General features: G+C 44.0%; 2 protein-coding genes across 2 annotated transcripts in view; both read left to right on the top strand.

Annotated features, from left to right (window-relative positions):
* The window catches only part of LOC136626391 (alpha-2-macroglobulin-like protein 1), a 32,300-nt gene extending 6,761 nt beyond the window's left edge, over positions 1-25,539 (top strand). The window contains exons 2-11 of the mRNA XM_066601395.1: positions 1,049-1,123; positions 8,393-8,555; positions 8,741-8,952; positions 16,582-16,797; positions 16,904-17,013; positions 17,255-17,345; positions 18,398-18,466; positions 19,403-19,505; positions 19,980-20,020; positions 25,409-25,539. Of these exons, the coding sequence (XP_066457492.1) occupies positions 1,049-1,123; positions 8,393-8,555; positions 8,741-8,952; positions 16,582-16,797; positions 16,904-17,013; positions 17,255-17,345; positions 18,398-18,466; positions 19,403-19,505; positions 19,980-20,017 (1,077 nt within the window). The 3' untranslated portion in view covers positions 20,018-20,020; positions 25,409-25,539. The remainder of the gene's footprint in view (positions 1-1,048; positions 1,124-8,392; positions 8,556-8,740; positions 8,953-16,581; positions 16,798-16,903; positions 17,014-17,254; positions 17,346-18,397; positions 18,467-19,402; positions 19,506-19,979; positions 20,021-25,408) is intronic.
* The window catches only part of LOC136626785 (alpha-2-macroglobulin-like protein 1), a 30,558-nt gene continuing 26,983 nt past the window's right edge, over positions 23,368-26,942 (top strand). The window contains exon 1 of the mRNA XM_066601790.1: positions 23,368-23,463. Within this exon, the coding sequence (XP_066457887.1) occupies positions 23,368-23,463 (96 nt within the window). The remainder of the gene's footprint in view (positions 23,464-26,942) is intronic.

Here is a 26,942-nt window from a genome sequence, read left to right as displayed (position 1 = left end):
ATGAGGGCAGCTGAAGGCTGGGCAGGGACAGTTTGGTGTGCGCTGTGGACACTGGGTCGTGAGGGGGGGGGGGGTTGGGCAGCATGTAACCCAGGAGAAGTGGCAGCGCAGTGTCATGCAGGCAGTGATTGTGCTTTGTTGGAGGTAGTGTGGTGCTTAGCTAAGGTATACATTGCTAATGAGGGCTTTTCAGATGTAAAAGTTGTCGGGGGGGCCCACTCTTGCTACTATTCTGGCTTAATAGTAGGACCTGTGAACTTCATATGCAGCCCAACATGTAGCCCCTCGCCTGCCCTATCCGTTTCTGTGTCGTTCCCATCACTTTCTTGAATTACCCAGATTTTCACAAATGAAAACCTTAGCGAGCATCAGCGATATACAAAAATGCTCGGGTCGCCCATTGACTTCAATGGGGTTCGTTTCTCGAAACGAACCCTCGAGCATCGCGAAAATTTCGTCTCGAGTAACGAGCACCCGAGCATTTTGGTGCTCGCTCATCTCTAATTGTCAACCATCGTATATATAACTCGTGCAAATTATTGGCATTGCTCTTTCAAGCAATAGTCGCCTGAAATGGCTTTTTTGGGCAACCATTATCTCATGTGTATGACCACCTTAATACTATAAATAGTAGACAAGGAGGAGGGGGTGCAGATTCTTCCTCTCTTTATCTATGACTCCTGCTGTGAGAGTAGAAGAGCAGCAGAGAAGAGATGTCTTCACATGGAGATAAAATGTACAGAAAGCAGCAGAAAGAAGGAGAAATACCCCAAATCTTCAGGTTACAAACATTTCTGGCTGCTCCATGTCTGCAGGAAGAGGGTAGGGGATGGCTTTTAAAAATATATATAATTCTATAACTATATTCTTTGTATTAATCTCATAGTCATCATTCATCATCAGGTATGCGTCCTGCCCTTATGAGTAGAGCATTCAATTACATATCTTGCTCTTACTGTAAAGTAGCTCTCCTATGGTGAGTCTTACTAGTGTTCAGTGTTTTGTAGTGTTGCATACTTCACTGATATGATTTCTTTGGTTTCCTCAGGGCGGTGTGGATGATGAGGTTTCTCTAGCTTGCTATGTTACAGCTGCCTGTATGGAGTCCGGCTCAGATACTAGTGTAAGTGTGTGATCTCTGACTTTACAATTGCTGGCTTCCCCTCCTCAGTCACTCTAGGTATATACGTTCTCACGGATAACAGATAAGGCAATTTTTGGTCAGCTGTAGACTTACTAAATATATTTGAATCCTCTCATGGGAAGCGATGGTGCAAGGGAGAAACCTGCTGCAATGGCCAGGACAATCCACATGTGAACCAAGTTCAACAAAAGTTTCTAGCAGTCATCTTCAGTCCAATATTCCCCCGAAGCTCCAATCAGGAAGATTACAGGTTTCTGCATTGCTCATGCTGTGGCACTGTAGTCTGTCAGAACGTCTCAATGTTCAATTCTTGGATGGAAAATCCCCTGGATGAAAGTCAAGTATCACTAGTACAGAAATCATCCGTCCCTTATTTCATTCCCTCTATCCAGTCTGAGTACAATCACCTCCTGGAGAGGGAATACAATATTAGGGTCGAATGAGAGTATCTTAAAACCCAAAGGCTTGACCCACTTTGATGCGTTCTGGGCCAATGTACTAGAGAAATGAGAATATTCAAAACTAATGTTGCTTTAACCTACAGAATGATATCCTGATGTCACCGAGTGCGTGTATACTCAATCAGAGTGAAAAGATGAAGATAATTAAGAAATCGGTTCAATGCATTTCAGCTGGACCTACAACTCTTCAGGAACCAGTTGGTCACTGTATAATAATAGGGGGGAGAACCGTGTCTACCCCCGCTAACCTCCAGACAGAAAGGTTTGGTCTGAAGATACCAAACTGCTGATAACAGAAAAGTAATTACACTAACAAGCATCAGGACAAATGCTTGATCCAAGATGTAATTCACAATATGCTGCTAATAGAAAAATCCAGTGTAGGCCAAAAGAATCAAAGAATTTTTTGACCAGATGGTTAGGGAGCCTCTAAAAACTATATATAGTGATGGTCTCCCATAGAGGACTGGATAGGTGATCAGTCAGTGGAGTTTCTATGGACCAAATGCATAGTCCCTTCCACTCAGAAATGACTCCCTGTGATCCCCTGTAAGCCGGGAAAGTTTAAATAGCCGAGATATAAACAGTAAAAAAAATATTGTTATTTAAATTTGCCCAGCTTATAGGGGATCAAATTAACCATTTAGATGCTACATATTCACTAAGAAGAAAGATTTATCTATCTATCTCTATTTATTTATCTATCTATCTATATCTATCTATCTATAATTGCATAGGCTAATGTGAGAAACATATGAACATATGAAAAGATATATATATATATATATATATATATATATATATATACGCACACACAATAGAATACATATATTATTACTATAACAGTCCCTCCTTTTTATCTCTTACAGCAGCTAGGTGCAAAGGTAAATGCTCAAGTCCTAATGACAGGAGCCAGTTTTCCTGCACAACTTCACCAGATCCCTGACTAAACCCAACAGCTAGCGCTCAACAGAAAAAGTATCTTGGAAAAGTGCTGTAGGAATAGTGTTAGGACTGGCAATGGCAGATGGACAGGGGATCCCTACGCCAGCCCTCTCCCATGTCCCTACCTACTTGCCCCCCTGAGCAAGGCCCCAGGGTGACAACTGAGCAACGATCCCTGCTCTGCACTAGTGACGGACCCCAAGGAAGGAGGGACAGTAAGACCGGCAGGTGAGCACCGCGTAGCTGACGGGAAGTAACAAAAGCACAGACCAGAGAGTAGTCGTAGAAAGCAGGGTCAAACCGAAAGACAGGTGCGAGTACAGGAGGGCAAAACAGAGGCAGAGTCAAAAGAAAAGCCAAAGTTGAACACATCAAAGTCAGGTCAAAAATGAGGGTGTAGGCAGGCAAGTCAAAACCAAACACTGGCAATCAGAGTCTGGGCCAGCAAGGTATATATGCAGGATTCGCCGCCAAGTGGGACAGGGCGAAGTCACATGACGACCGGAGGGAATCATAAAGCCGCCTCCCCCCGGCGGCACACACCAGCCCAAGCGCCGCGCGGTTGACCAGTGGACAGGCGTGCCCGGGCACAATGCGGGACGTGCCACCGGCCGATGCGACCGACCAGTAGAGTGGGGGAACCCCGGACAGAGCCGCCAGCCCGGGCCCGCGCAGCACCAGGACGAGCATCCCGCACCATCCAGACAAAACAAAATAATAGAGAATTGATATAAAACAGATTCAATATCAAATTCAGTAGCCAAAACATCATATTACATAATAGGGACAGCTTTGTCGATAGTCTTAGAGATGAATTCTCAAAGGCGCGGAATAATGCAGCAGCAAATAATAGCAGCAAGAATAGTCACTAAAGTTCTAGCAAAAGATGAAATCCAGTGGCTCCATCTGCCAAACGTATCAGTCCACCAGTCATCAAAGGGGTCAGAGATGCCAGAACTTGCTGCTAGTTCTTTAGCAAGGCTAGTTAGTCCCTTCAGAACCTTAGTTATGGAACTGTAGTTGTGAACAGGGATTGAACAACTTAGGAGAAAGCATAATATTATGGTGGGGAGACTCTCTTGCAATGAGATGCATGTATCTATTCAGATTTTTCCTTCTAGCTGAACATCTGTAGTGGTAGTCAGGAACACTTTTTATATTCTGTCAAGTCTGGGTTCTAGAGCTCATATGGGCTGAGACCTGTTCTGTTAGGTTTGTACCTTATGAAGCAGAGTACCAGGAGGAGGCACCCGGTCCATGGTCTATTGAGCTCTGCCATGGCCTTCTGGATCGTGGTTTCTAAGGTACCATTTAAGCACTCTGCTCTACCACTGCTTTGTGGATGGTACAGAGCATGAAAGGCCTGTTCTACCCCTAACGCTTTCATTACCTTCTGCATCACTTCTCCCTTGAAGGGAGTACCTCGGTCACTCTTAATTGTCTCTGGTACCCCATACCTGCATACCACCTCAGAGACCAGTTCTTGGCAGTCGCATTGTGAGCGGATAGGACAGACTGGTCACCCTGAAAACAGGTCTAAGCAGACCAGAATGTACTAGTACCTGCCCACCCATGGCAGTTGGATGTAGTCTATTTGAAAATGCTGGAATGGGTAGTCAGGACAAGGGCTGCACGGTTTGGGAGTCTGTACAGACCTATGCACATTGTTCTGTGCACAAATCAGGCAGCCCTGTGTGTATTTAACTGCTGTGATGCTAAATCCTGGTGGATACCAGTGAACACTTTTGTGCCATCCTTGAAGTGGCCTTTTGTTATGCTTCCAGGCCATTCTCTCAGACAGCAGAAGGGCTTTCATCAGTGCCTGTATACCTTTACTGTCCTTAATTGGGTTTTCAGTTGCTGTCAAGTATGACCTCGCTCTCCAGATGGGTCCATACTCATGAACAATGCCAAAGGCATAGCGCGAATCTGTGTAGATGTTAGCTGTGTTTTCTTAAGCATGTTTGCATGTTTTTTTTCCAGCGCTTGCAATTCAGCTTCTCGGGCTGACATGTGAGATGGAAGGGATTCGGCCTTGACCTCATCATGTAAGGAGAGCACAACATAATCTGTATAGAACCTGCCTTTTTGATCATATCTCGATCCATCCACAAAGAGTGCAAAATTAGGGTTGTCTAATTAATGATCAACAACATGACTGAATCCCTTGTCTCCTGGGCCATTAGCTGTGCATAGTCATGTGTATCAGGCTGAAAATAAAGCTATTAGATGATTACCCCGTTTCCCCTCCTTTTCCAGATGCAGCAAGGTAGCAGAATTGAGGGTGTTACAACACTAAACAGACATGTTGTGTGGCATGAGCATGGTGTATTGGAAGTGAAAGTGACATGTTGTGGACCAAATTTTAAGCTGAACCTGTGGCAGTATTGGCTGGGACATCATGTGGCCTAATACTGTCATGGGAAAATGTAAACTTATCTCAGAACTTTTGTCCAGAATGTGCTGAACTGCTGCTACTGTTTTTAACACAAGAGGGCGCAACACAAGCAACAGGGTCAAGGTGCGCTGAGTAAAATGAAACATGGCATTGCTGACTAGCCCGAGCCTGCACGAGGACAGCTTGGTGTGTCCATTTATTTCTGTACAGTAAAGCCTGAAAGACTTAGTATAGTTCGGTATTCTCAGGGCTGAGAAGAAGAAAAACTAGACCACAATTTACAAGGTATGAAAAATGTAGTGTTTTTTTTTTTTTTTTATGCAATGCCTGGTCAGTCAAGCAGAAAGATTTACTGGTCAGGCATTCATCTACAAAGACGTGCACTTCAGCCCTGTGTTTATCATTGCTTGTCCTGAAATTCTGAGTTTATAAGTAGAATGTCAGAGCTGCTGTGTAGACTGACACGTACATATGCAAAGACATAGAAAAAAAGGGATACAAAAATGTGGATGAAATTCACATCCCACCCTGAGTGGTCATTAAAGTCTTATGCGTAGGTGAGAGAAATGTTTAACCTGAGTCAATATCTCCATCACACATTTTACATTCATCACAGCTTGAACACTTGTCACAACTTTCATCTATGCAGTAGTCTTTCTCTCTCATATAGATATTAATAACCATATAATCCTCTGCACACAATGTTTACCATATAGCATAAAAATTCATGCAAGTACTACTAATCCCTTCATCCACATACAAATGCACTCAATCACTACTACTACTACTCCCCTCCCTCTGGAACGCCTGTTATCAGGCAGAGAAGGGGAAAGAGAAGGAAAAAAAAACTTTAACTGTTCCTAGTACTAACTGTAAAACAGTCACATTAACTAACATTAGTATCACTTTAATATTTTCCCATAATAGGAGCGCTCAGGTCTCACATAGAAGTTATTAACAGCTTATTTCTTTTACATGACATTATCACACTGAAAACATAACAGTAATGTAATTTAACAATTATAAACACTGCAAGCAAATCACAGAACTTACATTTACACAAATAACAGCAAGAATATACCTTAAGATTCTTATGTCTTTTCTATTCAACTTCCTCCTTGCACAGGATTATACTAAGGTACTGTCATTCACTTCATTCATGTTTGTCTTCATTACAAGTCTCTGTTCAATTCAGGCAAGCGAGTACAGTTCCCAGACTCCTACATTACAAGGTCAGTCACACTCACCCTCCTCCCATCTCTGTATATCTATCTAACTGTGAGGCTAAGGGGGAAGGGAAGGAAAGTGAGGAAGCATTGAAATAATTAAAAAAAACATTCTGTAACCTTTGTAAAATCAACCATTCCACACAGAGCCAGTACTCATCAAGCCATTTTCCTGTCAACTTCATTCAATGCTACAGTAGTCTACATTCCTTCACTGTCTAATTCTAGGACTAACTGCATTACGTAATCATTCCTTCTTTCTCTGAAAGTGTCTCTACTGCTGCCTGCTATCCTCAATCCTTATCAGTGCTACTGTCACCCATAGTAACCTGCCCCCTCAGTGTGGATACTACCTGACACTTGTCTTCTACCCAAAATCTAGAAATACTATGGCTAACAGCCAACAACGCTATACTGACCTTATTTTGCGGAAAGGAAAATATAAAAACAAAAAAACAATAACTGAAAACGGCCATATGCTTACTGATACAGAAGGGCAAATATGTGCACCACCTGAGCATGCAAGCAGCCAAATGCCAAATGAGGGAGCCAATTACACCTGTGGAGGACACCAATGAGACAGCCTCTCATACAAGGGGAATGACTGCCTGGTGTAAACTCCTACACGGAATAGATAAAAATTGCCAGACATTCTGATACATGTGGTGCACCATGCAGACTAGCAACCTATTAATGACGCCATATCAGTTTGGCGGGTTGCCCTGCACCTCAAAAAGTGAACCACATTGGTACTGTCACCCCGGGCTCCCCCAGCATTTAAAAGCCGCACTGCATGTAAATAATACATAATAAATACGAGGTATTAGATGGATTTTAGCCAAAAACCTGAGCTCACAAGCCAACGTCAAGGCTGCTCGCTTTTTATGAGTCCCTACACTAATATAAATGTATCACAGAAAGAGAAATATAAAAACAAAAAAAAAACAAAGCAATGTGGTTCACTTTTTGAGGTGCAGGACAACCCACCAAACTGATATGGCATCATTAATAGGTTGCTAGTTTTCATGGTGCACCACATGTATCAGAATGGTCTGGCACTTTGCTGTAAACTCCTACACAGAGTAGGTACAAATAGCCAACCCCTTCTGTATTAGGAGGTTGTGTAAGTGGCTGTCTCATCAGTGTGCTAAACAGGTGTAAGTGGCATTTGGCATTTGGCTGCCTACATGCTGAGGTGGTGCACATATTTGCCCTCCTGTATCAGTAAGTATATGGCTATTTTCATTGATTATTTTACAGAAAACATCTAAGACAGACAACATATCATCAAGACACAGAGGTCTTGGGGCAGAGGGGTTCTGAATATTTCTACGCAATTCAAAGAATTTCCTCCAGATCATTTATAAATATGTTGAACAGCACTGGGCCCAGGACAGAGCCTTGTGGTACCCCATTTGACACATTCTTCAAATTCCTATGGGAGGGTACTAAAAGATGCATTGGAGGTAGTGCCAGGATGAGGGGAGTGTGCAGAGATTAATCATTTTTGCAAGAAGAGAAAGTTAACAACACCAATCAGAAGAGACATCACTTTTGATTACTGGAGGTAACTGCCCTGTAATCACTATCACTGCGTAGAACTGGTATCTGACTATTATATGGTGACTGCATTAGACGGCTAGTATCATCCCTGGCTGCATTGATAGTTGACTTTATATACCCAGTGACACAGCATAAAGTTCTTTGCAGAGTATTTTCGACATCCATGAAGGGAAGTTGTGAGGTGGAAATAAGCTTTTAGCTACGCTCTAGCTTTTGGCCCTAATGTACTCACCGTATGACAAATGATCAATTATGTGATGTGGATGTATTAACTTGGAAAAGGTAACTAAATTGAGATGGAACCACTAACATGAATAGGAGTATGCAAGTCAGTATGCTGTGTAATATGACATGCTATTATTAAGGACGATTTTTAGTTCAAAACATGTCCATATTTTTGGGGTGCATTTCCCTTTTTCACATTTTTTTATAAATTACTGGTTATTTTTTAATAGGAAGATGAGTGCTGACAAGTTTTATTGAACTTGGTTCACATGTGGATTGTCCTGGTATATACAATATCACCCCATAATATCCCATATCAGGGTCCTTATTGTATGAAACAAGGTGCCCCACGGCTGGAGGGTAATCTGCCAAACAGCACTGCAAAATTCTACACATTTCAAACTATAATGCTGTTTGTGTTCTGCTGTAGGATCCTGTTGTGAAGAAGGGACTGAAGTGTATTCAGAAGGAGCCTCTACAGAACGCCACCACCTACAAGCTGGCACTAAAGGCGTATGTGTACACACTGGCTGATGATGTGGAGAACAGAGCTGCCGTCATGGAGAAGTTGTACGAAAAAGCTAGCAAAGCAGGTAAAGTGCAAATGATCCGCATCTGATCCCATTTATTCATCTCTTCTAGATCTGCAATGACACAGCACCACCTTCCTGGCATAGATCTGCTGCTGGGTTAGTCTCCGCAGGGACACATGAGATTCCTGCGGTCTAACCTGTATTGCTCCATGTATCCTCAGGAGTATTTCCATTTTTCTCTGCAGATGGTTTACTGTACTGGACCCAGGACACCAAATCCGATTCAGAATCTTATTGGTCAAAGGCAAAATCTGTGGAGGTGGAGATGACGTCCTATGTCCTCCTGAGCTTGGCCTCTATTAAAAACCCAACAAATCAGCAGCTCGGAGATATGGCGGCGATCATCCGCTGGTTATCTAGACAACAGAACTCAAGAGGCGGTTTTAGCTCCACTCAGGTACAAGGCAGAGAATCAAATCTCATTAAACTACTTCAGTAAACCTGAACAACAAGCAAGAAAGCAGAGACCGAAGCTTCAACTCGCACCCTGATGCTTCCTGTTGGGGCTATTGCAGCCCCTTCTCCACCGGTTGTCTACCTCTCTGACCTCATGAAAGCATTTTTTTTTATACTCCAACCTGAAACCTTTTAATTCAAAATGTGGTTCTTCTGACATTAAGGGCTCCCACCCACTGGCATTTTTTTTTCTTGCGCTAGGAGAGCGAGTGAAAATACTTGCCTCGCAGCGCGAGAAAAACGCTGCAATATTGCCAGTATTTTCAATGGGGCCAGCGGCAGCAGCACTAGCCATATTGAAAACATAGGGAGAATACCACAGACTTCTACCACAGCTGTGACAGCTGTGGCAGAAGTTCAGGAAGCTATCCCATTGCTTTCAATGGGATTAGCGCTGCTGCCAGCTTTGTTCCGGTGGCACGGGCTGTGCTGTCCATTCAGCGGAGGGAGCGGAGAGAGATTCTCTATGCCGCTACAATATGAGGCCATTCTAATTCCTCCACCAGAGTATGAGGCCTCCGAAGTAATCCCAGAACAGTATGAGGCCTCTGTAGTGCTCCCGGAACAGTATGAGGTCTCTATAGTGCTCCCAGGACAGTGTAAGGCCTTCGTAGTTCTCCCAGAACAGTATGTGGCCTCTGTAGTGCTCCCAGAACAGAAAGAGGTCTCCGTAGTGCAACCAGAACAGTATGTGGCCTCTGTAGTGCTCCCAGAACAGTATGAGGTCTCTGTAGTTCTCTCAGAACAGTATGAGACCTCTGTAGTTCTCCCAGAACAGTATGAGGCCTCCATAGTTTTCCCAGAACAGCATGAGGCTTCCATAGTGCTCCCAGAACAGTATGTGTCCTCGGTAGTGCTCCCAGAACAGTATGAGGCCTCCATTTTGCTCCCAGAACAGTATGTGGCCTCTGTAGTGCTCCCAGAACAGTATGAGGTCTCCGCAGGACTCCCCGAACAGTACGTGGCCTCTGTAGTTCTCCCAGAATAGTAAGAGACCTCTGTAGTTCTCCCAGAACGGTATGAGGCCTCCATAGTTTCCCCAGAACAGTATGAAGCTTCCATAGTGCTGCAAGAACACTATGTGTCCTCTGTAGTTCTCCCAGTGCTCCCAGAACAGTACGAGGCCTCCATAGTGCTCCCAGAACAGTATGTCGTCTCTGTAGTGCTCCCAGAACAGTATGTGGCCTCTGTAGTGCTCTCAGAACAGTATGAGGCCTCTGTAGTTCTCTCAGAACAGTATGAGACCTCTGTAGTTCTCCCAGAAAAGTATGAGGCCTCCATAGTTTTCCCAGAACAGCATGAGGCTTCCATAGTGCTGCCAGAACAGTATGTGGCCTCTGTAGTGCTCCCAGAACAGTATGTGGCCTCCGTAGTGCTGCCAGAACAGTATGTTGTCTCTGTAGTGCTCCCAGAACAGTATGAGGCCTCTGTAGTACTCCCAGAATAGTATGAGGTCTCTGTAGTGCTCCCAGAACAGTATGAGGCCTCTGTAGTACTCCCAGAATAGTATGAGGCCTCTGTAGTGCTCCCAGAACAGTATGAGGCTTCCGTAGTGCTCCCAGAACAGTATGTGGCCTCTGTAGTGCTCAGAAAGCATAGACATTTTATTGTACCGGCACATGTATATATTCAATTGGAATCTTTTCCAAAAGACTGAACCCCTAACAAAAGGAAACATACTCTTATACAATCCACACAAAGATATTCATTAATTATCTAATAACAGACTGATTGGTTACATTTCACTACAGTATTGCACAAGCGCAGTAACTCTTTAACCCCACAACTGCTGTTTCATCTCCTGTCCTAAAATAGGCATACTTTTTGACCTCCTTTTTACAACACACACCATTTTATTTGTGTTAACTCTTTCTTATCCAAATCCCAGCAACCACACTTCCACCGCAGTATGAGGCCTCCCAAGTGCCCCCCCCCACCAGAGTATGAGGCCTCTGTTGTACCCTCACCACAGTATGAGGCCTCACTAGTGTTCTCACCACAGTATGAGGAGTTCATGGGGCCCGAACTACAGTATGAGGCCTTCCTTTTGCCCCACCACAGTATGAGACCTCCCTTGTATCCCCAAGGGAACATCCAGGACTAATATAAAATAAGATTTCACTATTATACAACCTTCCCGCCTTTCTTGACCATTTCAAATGAAATTTTTTTTTTCATCCTTATCCTACCAAACATTTTATTTATATACAAAATATGCTTGTGAAGATCGCAATTTCACAGAAACAATTCAATTTTTAAAATCAAAAACGCATCGCTGTAAAAATCGCATGTTGGTAAGCACGATATTGGGGAATATCCTGTGTGAGAAAATAGGACACGATGTGCACACAAAGTGCATCTTCTGAATGCCTAACATGTCAACCTTGTCATGCAATACACCTCTCCATACCGAGGATCTCTTAAATGGTGAATTCAGCCCTTTAGGATTAAGAGAACATTTTTTAAGTGACATATTGATCATGGAAATGAATCACAAGTAAAGTGGACCCTCACAGCACTGCCAAATTTTAAAGGGGAATAGGGAGAAAGGGAAACAAAGAGAATTATTACAAACAAAATTGTCTAAGATTGGCATAGAAGAAGGCCAACTGAGAAACCTTCCCTAAGCATAATGCTCTGTAACAGCAACAACTTAAAGGGGTTGTCCCGCGAAACAAAGTGGGGGTATACACTTCTGTATGGCCATATTAATGCACTTTGTAATGTACATTGTGCATTAATTATGAGCCATACAGAAGTTATCAGAAGTTATTCACTTACCTGTTCCGTTGCTAGCGTCCTCGTCTCCATGGTGCCGTCTAATTTTCAGCGTCTAATCGCCGGATTAGACGCGCTTGCGCAGTCCAGTCTTCTTCTTTTCTGAATGGGGCCGCTCGTGCCGGAGAGCGGCTCCTTGTAGCTCCGCCCGGTCACGTGCCGATTCCAGCCAATCAGGAGGCTGGAATCGGCAATGGACCGCACAGAAGCCCTGCGGTCCACCGAGGGTGAAGATTCCGGCGGCCATCTTCACCAGGTAAGTAAGAAGTCACCGGAGCGCGGGGATTCAGGTAAGCACTCTCCGGTTTTCTTTTTTAACCCCTGCAACGGGTTTGTCTCGCGCCGAACGGGGGGGCTATTGAAAAAAAAAAAAACCTGTTTCGGCGCGGGACAACCCCTTTAAATGAAGGCAACAGAAAACACATCTGTACTAACAGGAATCAAAGCCTGCTCAACTAGGAGGAGCAGAGAGTGTGCCTGATGAAGGGTCACCCTCTGTGATGGTGAGGGAGGGGTGATACCTGTCGATCCTGCCTCTGTTCTTGATTACTCATGGATCGACTGTTCCAAGCGCACTTGCCACTACCAACTGTCACAGCAGAGCCTCGATCAATTACTCTAGCGAGATTGCGAGTTTGGATTCGTTAGAATACAGGCTGATTTTTATCCAGCTTTCCTGGGCTTCTGCACGCATGCAAAGCAAAAGCTCAAATCGCCACCTGATCCCTTCCAATGGCTCCCGCAGTCTACAATGCCACGCACATGCACACTGCCACCACCAGCTGTTATGGGTAGCTGGAACCCAGACTCATGAATTATGAATACAATCCTTGGAGTTATGATTGGTTTTAAAATAGACAAGGCTTAACTAATAAATTGTAGATTTATTCTAGAAAAAGACTAGCAATGCAGATGATATATATATATATATATATATATATATATATACACACACACACAAAGGTATACAAAAAATATGTTACATGTGAGTATAAGGGAACACTGTATTAATACACAACAAGACAGTATTTTAAAATAAACAGGAAGAAATTAAAAGAAAGTTATCCGATTTTGGGAGACATGGCCCAAAGCGTCTGTTCGGCAGAGTTCCAGAAAGCAAAAACAGGACAGCTCATATGCAGCAGCATATCTCCGTGGTCTGACAATTTAGACCTGTGGAGTCCCAAATTATAAAGGGTTCCCCCAAACACACCTTCTTCCTGTCCCCTCTGAGGGTCATTTGGAGAGAGGTGGGTGGGAGTCATGCAAGCTCTGGAAAATCATAGTTCCCCATTTCAGTTATATCTCGGCGGGAGGCCCTCCGATCGGGAATATAGGTCCGGCATATTTCTAGTCATGATTTTATCTATTCTATCAAGCGTGACACGTAAATTATGCCCAGGTACACAGATATGCCATTTGGGGTGATACTGAGCTCGTACCGCAACATGTGTGGATTTTGTTTAGCTGGCCTGCCTGATTCTGAAAATATATTCCATATTGGGCTATGACCTACACACAACAAAATATCCTTCATTAAAAGATTTTCTTCTCATGTGAATTGTGAATTGGATGTCTATAAGAAACACCCAAGGTGTCAATCCGCATGGGCAGGTGGTCAATTAGCATATCCCTGTCACTAGCTAGTTTTATTGCTATTCCAACAAAGTCTTTCCTGGCCTCTTGTACATCAAAAGACCTGGACAAATATGAGGGAGGGAAGGGAGATTAAAACAATGCATTTATTCAGCTTTCCCAGGGTACTGACAAATGCTAGCTAACTGCACACAACATGGATGCCATACAGCCTGGCCTGACTGGGCTGACATAAAATGCATGCTGAGACACATCTAGGGCCTGACATACACATAATGTCTGACGGCCTAGCAGTCTCTACATCACACCCTCCATTCTGGAATACTTTTGTCAATGATTCAGTGAGTTGCAGGACAGTTTCCTATCCTGAGGCCACCTGGCAGTGGTTTTCGCTAGGTTGTTCTGTGGGTTTTCTAGAATGCTTAGCTCCCAGCATTTTTTCACCATCATCTGGTTTGTAGAAAGTGTAAGAGATACCATCTTTGTGTAATATAAAGTTTGTAAGAAAGACCCACTTATACAACATTTTTCCAGCCTAAACATGGCTGTAATGTGTGGGAAAGCTTTTCTGGCTTGTATTGCAATTGAGGATAAAACAGCAAATAGTTGGATATTTGCTAACGGGCCAAGTAACACCACAGCCTTTTCTGGAAGCAAACATGAGAGCCTCCTTAATATGGTAGAAAGTAATCCTTGCGTGAGGAACATTATCAGGGAGGAATTTGGGTTTCTGTAGGCAATCTGCCCTATCTATAATGAGTTCCGGAGTAGGGTTAGCTGGCAAAAGCTTTTTCATTAGCTGGTTCAGAAAGTCCTTTAATTCTGTTGGACTAACATTATCTGAGATACCCCAAAACTTTATATTGCTCTGTCTATTATGGTCTTCCATTGTGTGGTGTTGGGATCTCATCCTAGACAAAAACTGAGAGCCAGGATGAGATCTCGTTGCCACACAATTAAAGGGGAAACGACTGAACTACCTGTGTAAAAAATTTTTTGTGGTCACGGATACAACATGGAACAGATGAGAGTTATCATACTGAAGAGCAAATTCAAGCTGCAGTGTCACAAAAGAATTTGGGAGTATAAATTTATGGACATTTTTGATACCCTCAAAAATGGAATGAACCTCGGAAAGGGGTTCTTGCATCAGTGGAGACTTTGGGGAGGACGCCCAGGGTATGTGTGGGAACGCCCCAGGGGGGCGGGGGGTCAGATGATGGCATCATCTCTCCCCAAGGAGAGCACCCAGGTGGGGTGCTATTCCCAATCATTATTTTACAAACTTGGTAAAAAACTCATACTTTGATTTGAAGGAATGCTGCCATCCAATAGGTGGCGCTGCAGAGGTATTGTTCCATTCCCTTTGTTTGCAGATCTGAAGGAGAGATTTCACATTCATTGTCACTGCACTGATCATTTACTATTATGGTCTTCCCACCCTGCTACTTATCTAAATGCTGTTCATCCCAACATGTCTGTGCCCTCTTACCCTCTGTCTCTGGTATTTATTGAGTGCAGATTAAGTTCACCATGTTCCTGCCCTCCCTTGTGATCATGTGTATTCTGAAATACGTCATTAAATTTGTTCAATTTTGCCTAAGGAAGGACCCTGTGAGGTCTGAAAGCTCGCTATAACATCATGTATTTTTATTATCCATTAAAATGTCTTATAGCTACAAGATTACTTGATTTTTCTTACTAAGAACAATTACATTTTACAAACACGGTATTACCTATTATGTTTCTTTAAATTAAACTTTATTACATATTTTTAAACCATTTTTTTGTCTCTGAAGGGGACCTGAAGATGCGATAGTTCGATCACTAGAATAGTACACCGCATTACTTATGTAGTGCATTCTACTAAGACTATAACAGCCTATTAGACTCTACAGGAGGCAGGGCCTAATAAGCTAAGTTACATGGCAGACATGCAAGCCCTTGTCAAGGTTTTGGCTGCCACGGGAACCCATTGCGATCGCATTGCAGGGTGCCAATGGGTGACACAAGGATCCCCTGTGTTCTACTTTCATGCTGCAGTTGGTATTGATTGTGACATGTAAAGAGTTAAACTGCCTGGATCTGAGGTTTCTCAACTACTGCCAATGAGAGCCGCAGCCTGGCTGTCAGTAATCAGCCAAGCCACTCCCTTAAAAAAAATGTATGTGCAGCTTTAAAGCCCATTAGTGAGGTCAGTAAAAAGGTGTGTTGCAGTCACAGAGGGGTTAATAATGGTGTCTTCAACATGTCAGACTGGGGTTCAAATCTTGGCTTATGGGTACTCTGCGTTTACATTTATTTGGTCCAAAAACAGTAGTTTTTTTGGGAGGAGGAGCAAAATGATTATCTTTAGGTTAGTGGGTGGGATTTAGTATTCATGAGCTTTGGGTGTGGGAGGAGGATGCAGAGTGAACAGGCAGAGGTGCAGCCCAGAGCATTATGGGAGATGTAGTAGAGAAGCACAGCAGGGCTGTGAACAGGAAGTACTGATGTAAAGAACAGAGCACTGTGGATGCTGCAGAATAAGGAGAGCAGAGAAGCAGAGGAAAGGTAATGGATGGATTTACTGGAGCCCTGTGAGATGATTTATGATTTTTTGGAATCTGACTTTGGTCTCGGAATACCCCTTAAATGTGTTTAGTGTTTTATTAAAGGGGTTTTCCAGCAAGAATACGAGTGATGACCTATCCTAAGGATAGGTCATCAATAGTTGATCGGCCGGGATCCGTTGCTTTGCATCACGCCCAATCAGCTAAGCGGGCGCATGCTGTCAGCACCGCAAAAACACAGAGGTGGGAGCTGAAGCAATGGAAGTCTCCGTGCCGACCTCTGTGTAGTGGCCGGCGCTTGTATGGCTCAAACTGAAATGAACACGAGCCGTGCCTGCAGTTGTAAGTAACGGGCGCTACACAGAGGTCAGCGCCGAGACTGCCACTGCTTCACCCCCGACCCCTTTGTTTTTGCGGCGCTGACAGCATGCACCCGCTCAGCTGAGCAGTCAGGATCCTGAGCGATGGACCCCGGCCGATCAACTATTGATAACCTATCCTGAGGTCATTAGTAGTATTTTCTATGGAAAACCCCTTTAACGCTTGCTACATCTGTGAGTATCATTAGTGACGTACAGTACGTGTATTTCACACTCTTTCCCCACACCTCACGTTTGAGTGTTTCGCCCGTCTCTCGTCCTCAGGACACAGTGGTCGCTCTTCAAGCAATGTCCATGTTTGCAAGTCATACCATGGTGAAAGGTGGAAAAACGACCATAGAAGTGACGAACGAGAAAGGCTTCCAGCACCGCTTCCATGTGGATGATGACAACCGCCTGCTCCAGCAGAAGATTCAGCTACCTGAAATCCCCGGAGAGTACACGATAACCGCGACTGGGAGAGGAACCGTAATTGCGCAGGTAGGGACGGTGTGGTGACCACCCCTTCATATAGATGGGGAGGGGGAGTCGGACTTTGTCTCTTATTCTTACCTGTTGGGTCTCTCCTGTTCTTACGTTTGCACAGGTCACTCAGGTACATAACACTCTACCTGCCGCCAAGGAAGATGCCTTTGACATGTCAGCGAAACCTCAGTGTATGAAAGGTGACAACATGGTGATAGCGGTGGAGTTCAGGTAAGAGACGTCATCTATAAGGAAGACCATATTATAGACCGTCACAGTCCACCCAGTTATATCAGCTCTTACAGTCACATCCAGAGCTGCAATCACAATGTTGCAGTTACGTGCTATTGTATACTCCAATCACACCGAGAGCTGCAGACACAATCCTTTCCTTACATTCATGCCTTTAGTCAGTGCGGCCTTCAGATACTGTTGTATATAAGTCTGTTCCTGTTCTCCTCTGACTCCGCAGCTATAAAGGAGGACGTCCGTGTACTAACATGGCTCTTCTGGAAGTCAAATTCTTGTCCGGCTATGAGCTCGCGGAGAAGTCGGCAAGTGATGTAAGTTCACCGGATGTATTTTACAATCACTAAAAAGATAATCCTGATGTAAATCCTTCCTCTGGTCAAAACTGCAGATTTCCCTGTGCTCGGGGATCCACGTGTGGTCGGTGTGTGAAGACAGGGCCAGCTCCAGGTTTATATGTGCTTCTGGGCAACAGTCACAGTGGCTCCCTTAGTAATTTATAGACCCTACTGTGCCCCCTTAGTAATTTATAGACCCTACTGTGCTGCCTTAGTAATTTATAGACCCTACTGTGCCCCCTTAGTAATTTATAGACCCTACTGTGCCCCCTTAGTAATTTATAGACCCTACTGTGCCGCCTTAGTAATTTATAGACCCTACTGTGCCCCCTTAGTAATTTATAGACCCTACTGTACTGCCTTAGTAATTTATAGACCCTACTGTACTCGCTTTGTTATTTACAAGATTCTTTGTGCCATTAGAGCAGTTAGTAAGGCCCCACTGTGTCCCCTGATTCATTTATAAGCTCCACTGAGCCCCCTGAGTCATTTACTGGGCCTCCTCAGTACTTTATAGGCTCCATGTGGCTCCTCAGTCCTTTATAGGCCCCACTGTGCTCTCTGAGTCATTTACAGGCCTTGCCCACTGAGTGATGAATGAGGTCCCGTTGTGTCCTAACCAAAAAATAAAATAACATACAAACTCGCCACCCTCACACTTCTCCAAAATAAGAATCGGTCTTAGAATGAAGCAATACAGAGAGGCAGTATTTCTGTAGGGATTTCCATCCCACCCCTCCCCGCACCCCCTAAAAAAAAATTGTAACAAAAGTTCTCCAGCATATTATATGTACCCCAGAGTGCAGCCATTAAAATATACAACTCGTCCCACAGAAAACAAGCCCCCATACAGCTATGTCAACGAGTTACGGCTCCAGCAATGCGACAATGAAAACCGCTGGGTCCTTAAGGCACAAAGTAGGCTGGTCACTAAGGGGTTAATTGACAACCGTGTGGCCTTCAGTACCTGCAGTTCTCGGTCTTCAGTCTTTGATGTAACATGTGTAATATTCGATTATTTGTTGCAGCTGATGAAACTTCCGATGGTGAACAGAGTGGAGAAGGGTGAAGATAGTGTGTCCATCTACATAGAAAAGGTGAGACGTTCCCATGACGCTGCAGCAACAGACCCGGGGATTACTCTTAAAGCCAAGCTCCACCATATCACTTTAACTGGTCATTAACTTCTTAATGAACTTGTACTTATATGACAACCAATGTGACAACAAGCAAAACTGCAAATCACTTTACTTACCTGAAATGACAATTTTGTGCTGAAGAATCCCTCTAAAGTGCTGACGGCTGGGGGGCTCCCTTCCTTAGAGCTTGATGTCTACTGCCTGCTGCCTTGTGTAGTCTGTCTCTAGCAGCAGGAACCAAGACAGATTACCAGAAGCAGGCGGAGGGGTCATTGATTACTGTTGTCTCATGCTACAGGATCTCCACTTCTCTGTGTGTGTAGTGTATAGGAGAGACAAGTGAGGATCTCCTCTCTGTGTACAGTGTATGGGAGAGATAGAGATAGGAGAGCAGGATCCTCTCTTCAGTGTATGTGTGCTGTGTATAGGAGAGATAGAGGTAGGGGAGCAGAGTCTCCTCTTCTCTGTGTGTGCAGTGTTTGGGAGAGATAGGGGAGCAGGGTCTCCTCTTCTGTGTGTATGTGCAGTGTGTGGGAGAGATAGGGGAGCAAGATTTTCCCTTCTCTGTGTATGGGAGAGGTAGAGATAGGGGAGCAGGATCCTCTCTACCGTGTATGTGTGCAGTGTGAGGGAGAGATTGGGGAGTAGGGTCTCCACTTCTCCGTGCGTGACATACAGGACACTGAGCTGACATGATGACCTGGGGTCCATAGTAAAAAACATCATAATGAAAGCAATAAAAAGAGGAAAAAACAGCAATCAGCACTGAAGCATATAAAATATAAGTAGCAACCCGGACAATAAACAGAACAGTATGAGGCAGAAATGTCTGAGTCTTCTGATACAATAATGTATAGTCATGTAAATCCTCAGCATCTCTCTCCTGTTTCTCAGGTCACCAATCAGACACAGACCCTGGAGATTCATGCCGAACGGAAGGTTCCAGTGAGCGGTCTGAAACCGGCCATGATTAGTATCTTTGATTACTACATGAAAGGTAACATAGACCCGCAGAGGCATTCATACCCTAGAGAGACCCCTAGCTGGCATCTATGGGGCATCACTCTGGAGCTGGTTGACCCCAAAATATACAAACTATGTTAGCCATGAAGGACCTGGTGTTTGTTCACCCCAATCCCATCTAAGGGAAGAACCAAGTGGATGGTCACGGTGCCCTTATTTGCTAAGATTGCTGTGCCCACTCTGTCTATAACCATCAGCCACCAATGGGGACTATTTGTTTCCTGCATGATTAATAGCAGTGGTCAGAGCTCTGGTTTATATAATGTGATGATGATGATGGTATGAAGGTAGCCTGACTTTACCATGAGATGCACTGTTGGGCACTGCCCACGAGGAGTCCATAGTCATGTCAGTCCCTTCCATCAGACATGTTATTGTCTGGCTGGTGGCTTCTGCTGCTTTGCTTGTCCAGCTGTCCTGACTTGTATTTTCTTTTATTTAATTGCAGAGGAGGAGAAGACAATCAGCTATTTGGTGACCTGTTAAGAGGTGAGAGCGGGATCCATAGTACTGCAGTGACAATGCATTGTCCTCTAATCTCCAGATCTGCTCTTTCTGCTCTTCATCTTCACTGTCCTCTATTCTTGGCACATTTCCTTCCTATGACATGGGCATGGAAAACGTCCTAGGATAACAGTATGTAAATTGATGATGAAGTAGTGTTACCTCATGGGAGGGCTTGTGAACACCCACACCTGTATAAGTTGTGAGGTGGTATCTTGTGAGTGAGGTTGGACACTGGCCAGTGTGCTCATGGCATGGTAGCATGAATTATTGGAGTTCATTATGATTGTAGGTGCCAGACGGATGAGATTTTCCATCTTCTGAAGTTATGAGGTATTTAACATTCCTCGATACCCAGTGTCATGTGTTTAGAAGGCTGAGAGGAGACTTAATAGCTGTCTACACATATCTGAAGGGCTGTCACAGTGCAGAGGGATCAGCCCTATTCTCATCTGCACAAGGAAAGACTAGAAGCAATGGGATGAAACTGAAAGGGAGGAGACACAGTTTAGATATTAGACAGTGAGGGGGATCAATGAGTAGAACAGGTTACCACGGGAGGTGGGGAGTTCTCCTTCAATGAAAGTGTTCAAACAAAGGCTGGACAAATATCTGTCTGGGATGATTTAGTAAATCCTGCACTGAGCAGGGGGTTGGACCCGATGACCCTTGAGTTTCCTTCCAACTCTCCCATTCTATGATTCTACTGGGAAATGTCCGGCAGTACTACTCCCAGTGGACATTACAGTGTCCACGCACAACCACAGACAAGCGACTCCACCAGAAATCCCATCCACATTCATTGCAGGAGATCCCACACACTCATCCTGCATGTCAGCACAGTGTTCTTTAGCTTCAATGGGATATGGGTGCAGAAGACCACCAGAGCGCCTCTGTTATTACCACAACACTGGACACAGTGCCTCACCTGGGTACATGAGGTTGGGTATACTGTTTCGCTTAAACCCGTCAGTTATTGGTGCCTGCTACATTTCACTGCTTGGTGACCATTTGCAGCCCTTCATGGCCTACATGTCCCCCACAATGCTGGGATAGTGCAGCAGGATAATACATCATGCCATCAGGACCTAAAAGCCCCTTTGTCACATAATACGCCCCAGTGTTATAGCTTAGACATAGTAGGAGGGGTTATTGGTTCAGGTATCGGGATCCAGTATCATCCATTGTAAAATAGCATATTAGGCCGAAAAAAGACATGTCCATCTAGTTCAGCTTATTCATCCTGCCAATGTTGATCCAGAAGAAGGAAAAAAAAAACAATGAGGTAGAAGCCAGTTTCCCCCATTTAAGGGGAAAAACGTTCTTCCTGACTCTAATCTAATCTGGCAATCAGAATAATCCCCGGATCACCGACTCTTCTGGAGTAATTAGTGATTATAATATTTAATAATGTAATCTAATACAGAAATGCATCCAGGCCACTCTTGAACTCTTCTATGGATTCTGCCATCACCACATCCTCTGTCAGAGAGTTCCATGGTCTCACGGCTCTTACAGTAAAGAACCCCCTTTTATGTTGGTGTAGAAACCTTCTTTCCTCTAGATGTAGAGAGTGCCACCTTGTTACAGTCACAGTCCTGGTATAATAAATGATGGGAGAAATCTCTGTACTGTCCCCTGATATATCTATACATAGTTATTAGAGCGCCCCCTTGTTACAGTCCTGGGTAAAATAGATGATGGGAGAGATCTCCGTATTGTCCCCTGATATATCTATACATAGTTATTAGAGTGCCCTCTTGTTACTGTCCTGGGTATAAATAGATGATGGGAGAGATCTCTGTAATGACCCCTGACATATCTATACATAGTTATTAGAGCGCCCCCTTGTTCCAGTCTTGGTTATAATAGATGATGGGAGAGATCTCTGTACTGTCCCCTGATATATCTATACATAGTTATTAGAGCACCCCCTTGTTACAGTCCTGTGTATAAATTGGTGATGGGGGAGATCTCTGTACTGTCCCCTGATATATCTATACATAGTTATTAGAGCGCCCCTTGTTACTGTCCTGGCTATAATAGATGATGGGAGAGATTTCTGTACTGTGCCCTGATATATCTATGCATAGTTATTAGAGCGCCCCCTTGTTACAGTCCTGGGTATAATAGATGATGGGAGAGATCTCTGTACTGACCCCTGATATATTATACATAGTTATTAGAGCGCCCCCTTGTTACAGTCCTGGGTATAATAGATGATGGGAGAGATCTCTGTATTGTCCCTTGATATATTTATGGATAGTTATTAGGTCACCTGAAAATACAGATTGTCAGCCGCACTCTGCAATCTTCCAGTCGTGGATGGAGTGGTATTAGATGCACGCTAGGTCAGGACAGGATCCTAGTCCCAAAAGCAATCCACAAGTTCCAATACATGCAAGCAGCATCAGTGGTGTGAAGATTAAATACTCAACATTTCTTCCTTTATATTAAATCGCTTCTTTAGTTTCATTCTTTGGTCAAGGTATACAGCTACAGCTGTTTCACCCGCAGCATGGGTCTTTTCAAGCTGGTTCGCATATACAATGCTATTATCTCAGTTATATACTTAGTCACTAATCAGACATATCCAATCCCCATCACATCAGTACTTCTTAATTAGTAAACATATGTGTAATACCTCCATATTCCCCTCGTCATCGGGAGGCACATGTGCCACATCATCTGTAAACACTACCTTATGATTAAAAGTGTGTAGTAAGGCACCGGCATCCGAACGGGCTTCTGCACATGTGCGGGATTCACAGCTTCTCGGGTGATAATCCAAAGTTCACTCTTTCTCAATGGGAATCTTCCTCACTCTACGGCGCATGCGTGGGACTACTGCTGTAACGCGATATCTCGCTCGCAGCCACTCTTACATCAATGGTGTGTTAATGCATGTATTCATCGTCATGACAACCCACCGGCTCACTGCGATGGGGCCCAACGTGGCCCCCACATACGCAAATATTTTTACGAATCATGTGAAGATAACCAGCATTTATACATCTAAGCTATGGTCTAAAGTGGGCAAATGGTGGCGTTTCACAGATGATATCTTTATGCTGTGGAATGGCACCATTGAAGAATTGGAGTTATTCCATGATACCATCAGTAATATTTCACCGGAGCTGAAATTTATGATGTCCTGGTCACAGGATAGGATCTAGTATCTGAATATAATGGTGATTAGGACGAACACTGGGTTAGAGGCGAATCTATTCTGCAAGTGGACAGATCGTAATGATCTATTACTATATAGCAGCTGTCATCTGAAGCAAACCCTGCAGTCGTTACCCTGGAGCCAGTTGCTCAGGGTTCGCAGGATGGTGAGAGATGAGGATATTGATATGCGATTAAATCAGATGTGCCAAAAATTTATAGAGAGGGGATATCCTCCTGATCTTGTGTTTCCAGCAGCAGTGAGAGCCCGATCCCTGAGTCGCACGGATCTCAGGAAGCCCCAGAGCAAACAAGAAAAGCCCCCCCCCCGGATAATATTTGTGTCTACATACAACCCCCTCAGAAGTAGATTATCAGGTATTTTGAGACGACATTGGCCCATTTTGGGCAAGGGGTGTCCCTAAATATTGGACTTCACCAATCCTCCAATGGTGGCTTTTAGGAGATGTCGAAATATCAAAGACAGATTGGTGAGCTCCTATAAAGTGGTAGACAAGACTAACCAACGCGTGTTTTCACATCCAAGGCGGGGACATTTTCCCTGCCTTGGTTGTTCATGCTGTGGAAACATGCTGAAGGGTGATGCATTTAATCACCCATATACCGGGCAGTCCTATCGCATCCTGAGCCACTTTACTTATCCATCATCTTTTGTCATCTACTTAGTGACATGCCCTTGTGGTCTCCTCTATGTAGGGAGACCACAATGGAGATTAGATCGAGAATCGTAAGGGTACATCATGGGAGCGGGGTACTTCCCACAAAATGACGAACCCTTACGTCATAGGGATAGCGCGAGATCATAGCAGATCTCGCGCTATCCCACAGCGGGAGCCGGCTTTCAGTGATAGCCGACGTCCCGCTGCGACGGCGGGGGGCATCATAAGTAGATTGCGGCAGGGAAAGGGTTCACAGAGGGAGCGCGCTCCCTCTGTGACAACCAGCCGGCTCTCACGATGTTATCATGAGAGCCCAGCTGGGTACTATGGCAACAGGACGCCGGATACCAGCGTCCTGTATTGCCATAGCCTAAGATCGCTGAAATAAGGCTATGCCTTATCGCAGCGAACTGGAGTGCAGTGGTGAAAGTCCCTCAGAGGGACACAGATGTTGTAAAAAAAGAGGAAAGTAAAGATCAAAAAATTACAATGTAAAAAAAAGTTTTAAACCCCCATTTTTTATGCTTTTTCTTATATTAGCATAAAAAAAATCCCACATATTTGGTATTGACGTTGTCCGTAACAACGCGTACAATACATTGAACACACTTTTTATCCTGCACGGCAAAAAGCGTTGAAGAAAAAAACGCTAAAAAACTGATGCGAAATGCTAATTTTTTGCATTTTGCACAAAAAAAAACGCAATAAAAGTGATTAAAAAAAACGTATGTACCCAAAACTTGTACCAATGAAAACGACAGCTCGCTTCGCAAAAAGTAAGCTCTCACAGAGTGTTGTCCATGGAAAAATAAAAAAGTTACAGGACTGAATGCAGTGAGTTTAGAAAAAAATAATAATTTCCAAAAAAAGGGCTATTATTGTGGAAAAGTGGAAAAACCTAAAAAAAAATATAACAATTTTGGTATCTTTGTAACCGTACCGACCCACAGAAAAAAATGTAGTGTCATTTATGCTGCATAATTAACGATCTAAAAAAAACCCGCAAAAATCTATGGCAGAATTGATGTGTTTTCTCTCCCTACGATCATAAAAAAAATAATAAAAGTTTTACAATACAGTCTATATACCCAAAAATGGTACCAATAAAAACTAGAGTTCGCCATGCAAAAAACAAGCCCTTATACAGCCACGTCGGCAGAAAAATAAAAAAATTATGGCTGTTGAAAAATGGAGATGAAAAAATACCAAAAATCGTTTGGTCCTCAACGCCAAAATAGGCCGTGTCATTAAGGGGTTAATGATAGAGGCCATACGATTAGCCAACTTCGCTTTAGGGTGATGGATACTGTTTCTAAAAGTATTAGGGGAGGGGACGGAGAGAGGGCCCTCAAGAGGAAAGAACTAGAGTGGATACACAAGTTGGACACTCTGTCTCTCTCAGGTTTACATATAGAATACAATGCTGCTCCTTATCTGTAGGTTTTCTTATGGCGTTTTTTGTATTGATTTTATTATGCATCTTTTTGATGATTTTTAATGTTTATTTTCTATTTGTTTCATCTAGATTGCTCGTCAAGGGATGGCACTTGAGGACATCTACCCTATTTGTGTTTGATTAATGCATAATTGACATACTGGTGTGAAACTTATCGATATATGTAATCATATCTGATCTATGTGGCTTTGTTCACATTAATAAAAATATATGAATTGCGCATATGTTACATTTTGTGCCATGACTAGAGATGAGCGAACGTACTCGTCCGAGCTTGATATTCGTGCGAATATTAGGGTGTTCGGGATGCTCGTTACTCTTAATGAGCACCACGCGGTGTTCCGGTTACTTTCAGTTTCCTCTCTGAGACGTTAGCGCGCTTTTCTGGCCAATTGAAAGACAGGGAAGGCATTACAACTTCCCCCTGTGACGTTCAAGCCCTATACCACCCCCCTGCTGTGAGTGGCTGGGGCGATCAGATGTCACCCGAGTATAAAAGTCGGCCCCTCCCGCGGCTCGCCTCAGATGCCTTGTGACTGAGTTAGCTGAGGGAAAGTGCTGCTGCTGGTGCTGCTGTAGGGAGAGTGTTAGGAGTGAGTGTAGGCTTCAAGAACCCCAACGGTCCTTCTCAGGGCCACATCTATCCGTGTGCAGTACTGTGGAGGGTGCTGTTAGCAGTGTTGCACAATTTTTTTTTTTTTCAAAATCGGCAGTCTGCAGAGCATTGCGCCTTGCAGTAATACTACAGGGACAGAAGTGGTGCTTAGGTAGGGAGAGTGTTAGGAGTGAGTGTAGGCTTCAAGAACCCCAACGGTCCTTCTTCGGGCCACATCTATCCGTGTGCAGTACTGTGCAGGCTGCTGTTAGCAGTGTTGCATATTTTTTTCTTTTCAAAATCGGCTGTCTGCAGAGCATTGCGCCTTGCAGTAATACTACAGGGAGAGAATTGTGTAGGCAGGGCCAGAAGACATATATTATTGATTGAATATAGTCAGTGGGCCCTCTGTTTCCAAAAAAGGGAAAAATTGTATTTGTCCTGCAGTCTTGCGCCAATTTATTTGCTGCCTGGGAAAAGTAACCGCTGTGCTGCACTTCATATAACTGCATTTCTGTGCAACACATATCTTATCTGATTGAATATAGTCAGTGGGCCCTCCGTTTCCCAAAAAGGGAAACATTCTATTTGTCCTGCAGGCTTGCGCCAATTTATTTGCTGCCTGTGAAATGTCTCCGCTCTGCTGCACTTCATATAACTGCATTTCTGTGCAACACATCTTATCTGATTGAATATAGTCAGTGGGCCCTCCGTATCCCAAAAAGGGAAACATTCTATTTGTCCTGCAGGCTTGCGCCAATTTATTTGCTGCCTGTGAAAAGTCTCCGCTCTGCTGCACTTCATATAACTGCATTTCTGTGCAACACATATCTTATCTGATTGAATATAGTCAGTGGGCCCTCCGTTTCCCAAAAAGGGAAACATTCTATTTGTCCTCAAGGCTTACGCCAATTTATTTGCTGCCTGTGAAAAGTAACTGCTCTGCTGCACTTCATATAACTGCATTTCTGTGCAACACATATCTTATCTGATTGAATATAGTCAGTG

Source organism: Eleutherodactylus coqui, chromosome 4, assembly GCF_035609145.1.
Source record: "Eleutherodactylus coqui strain aEleCoq1 chromosome 4, aEleCoq1.hap1, whole genome shotgun sequence".
Classification (NCBI taxonomy): Eukaryota; Metazoa; Chordata; class Amphibia; order Anura; family Eleutherodactylidae; genus Eleutherodactylus; species Eleutherodactylus coqui.
Note: the sequence above shows the minus strand (reverse complement) of the source record. Positions and strands in the feature narration are given on the sequence as shown.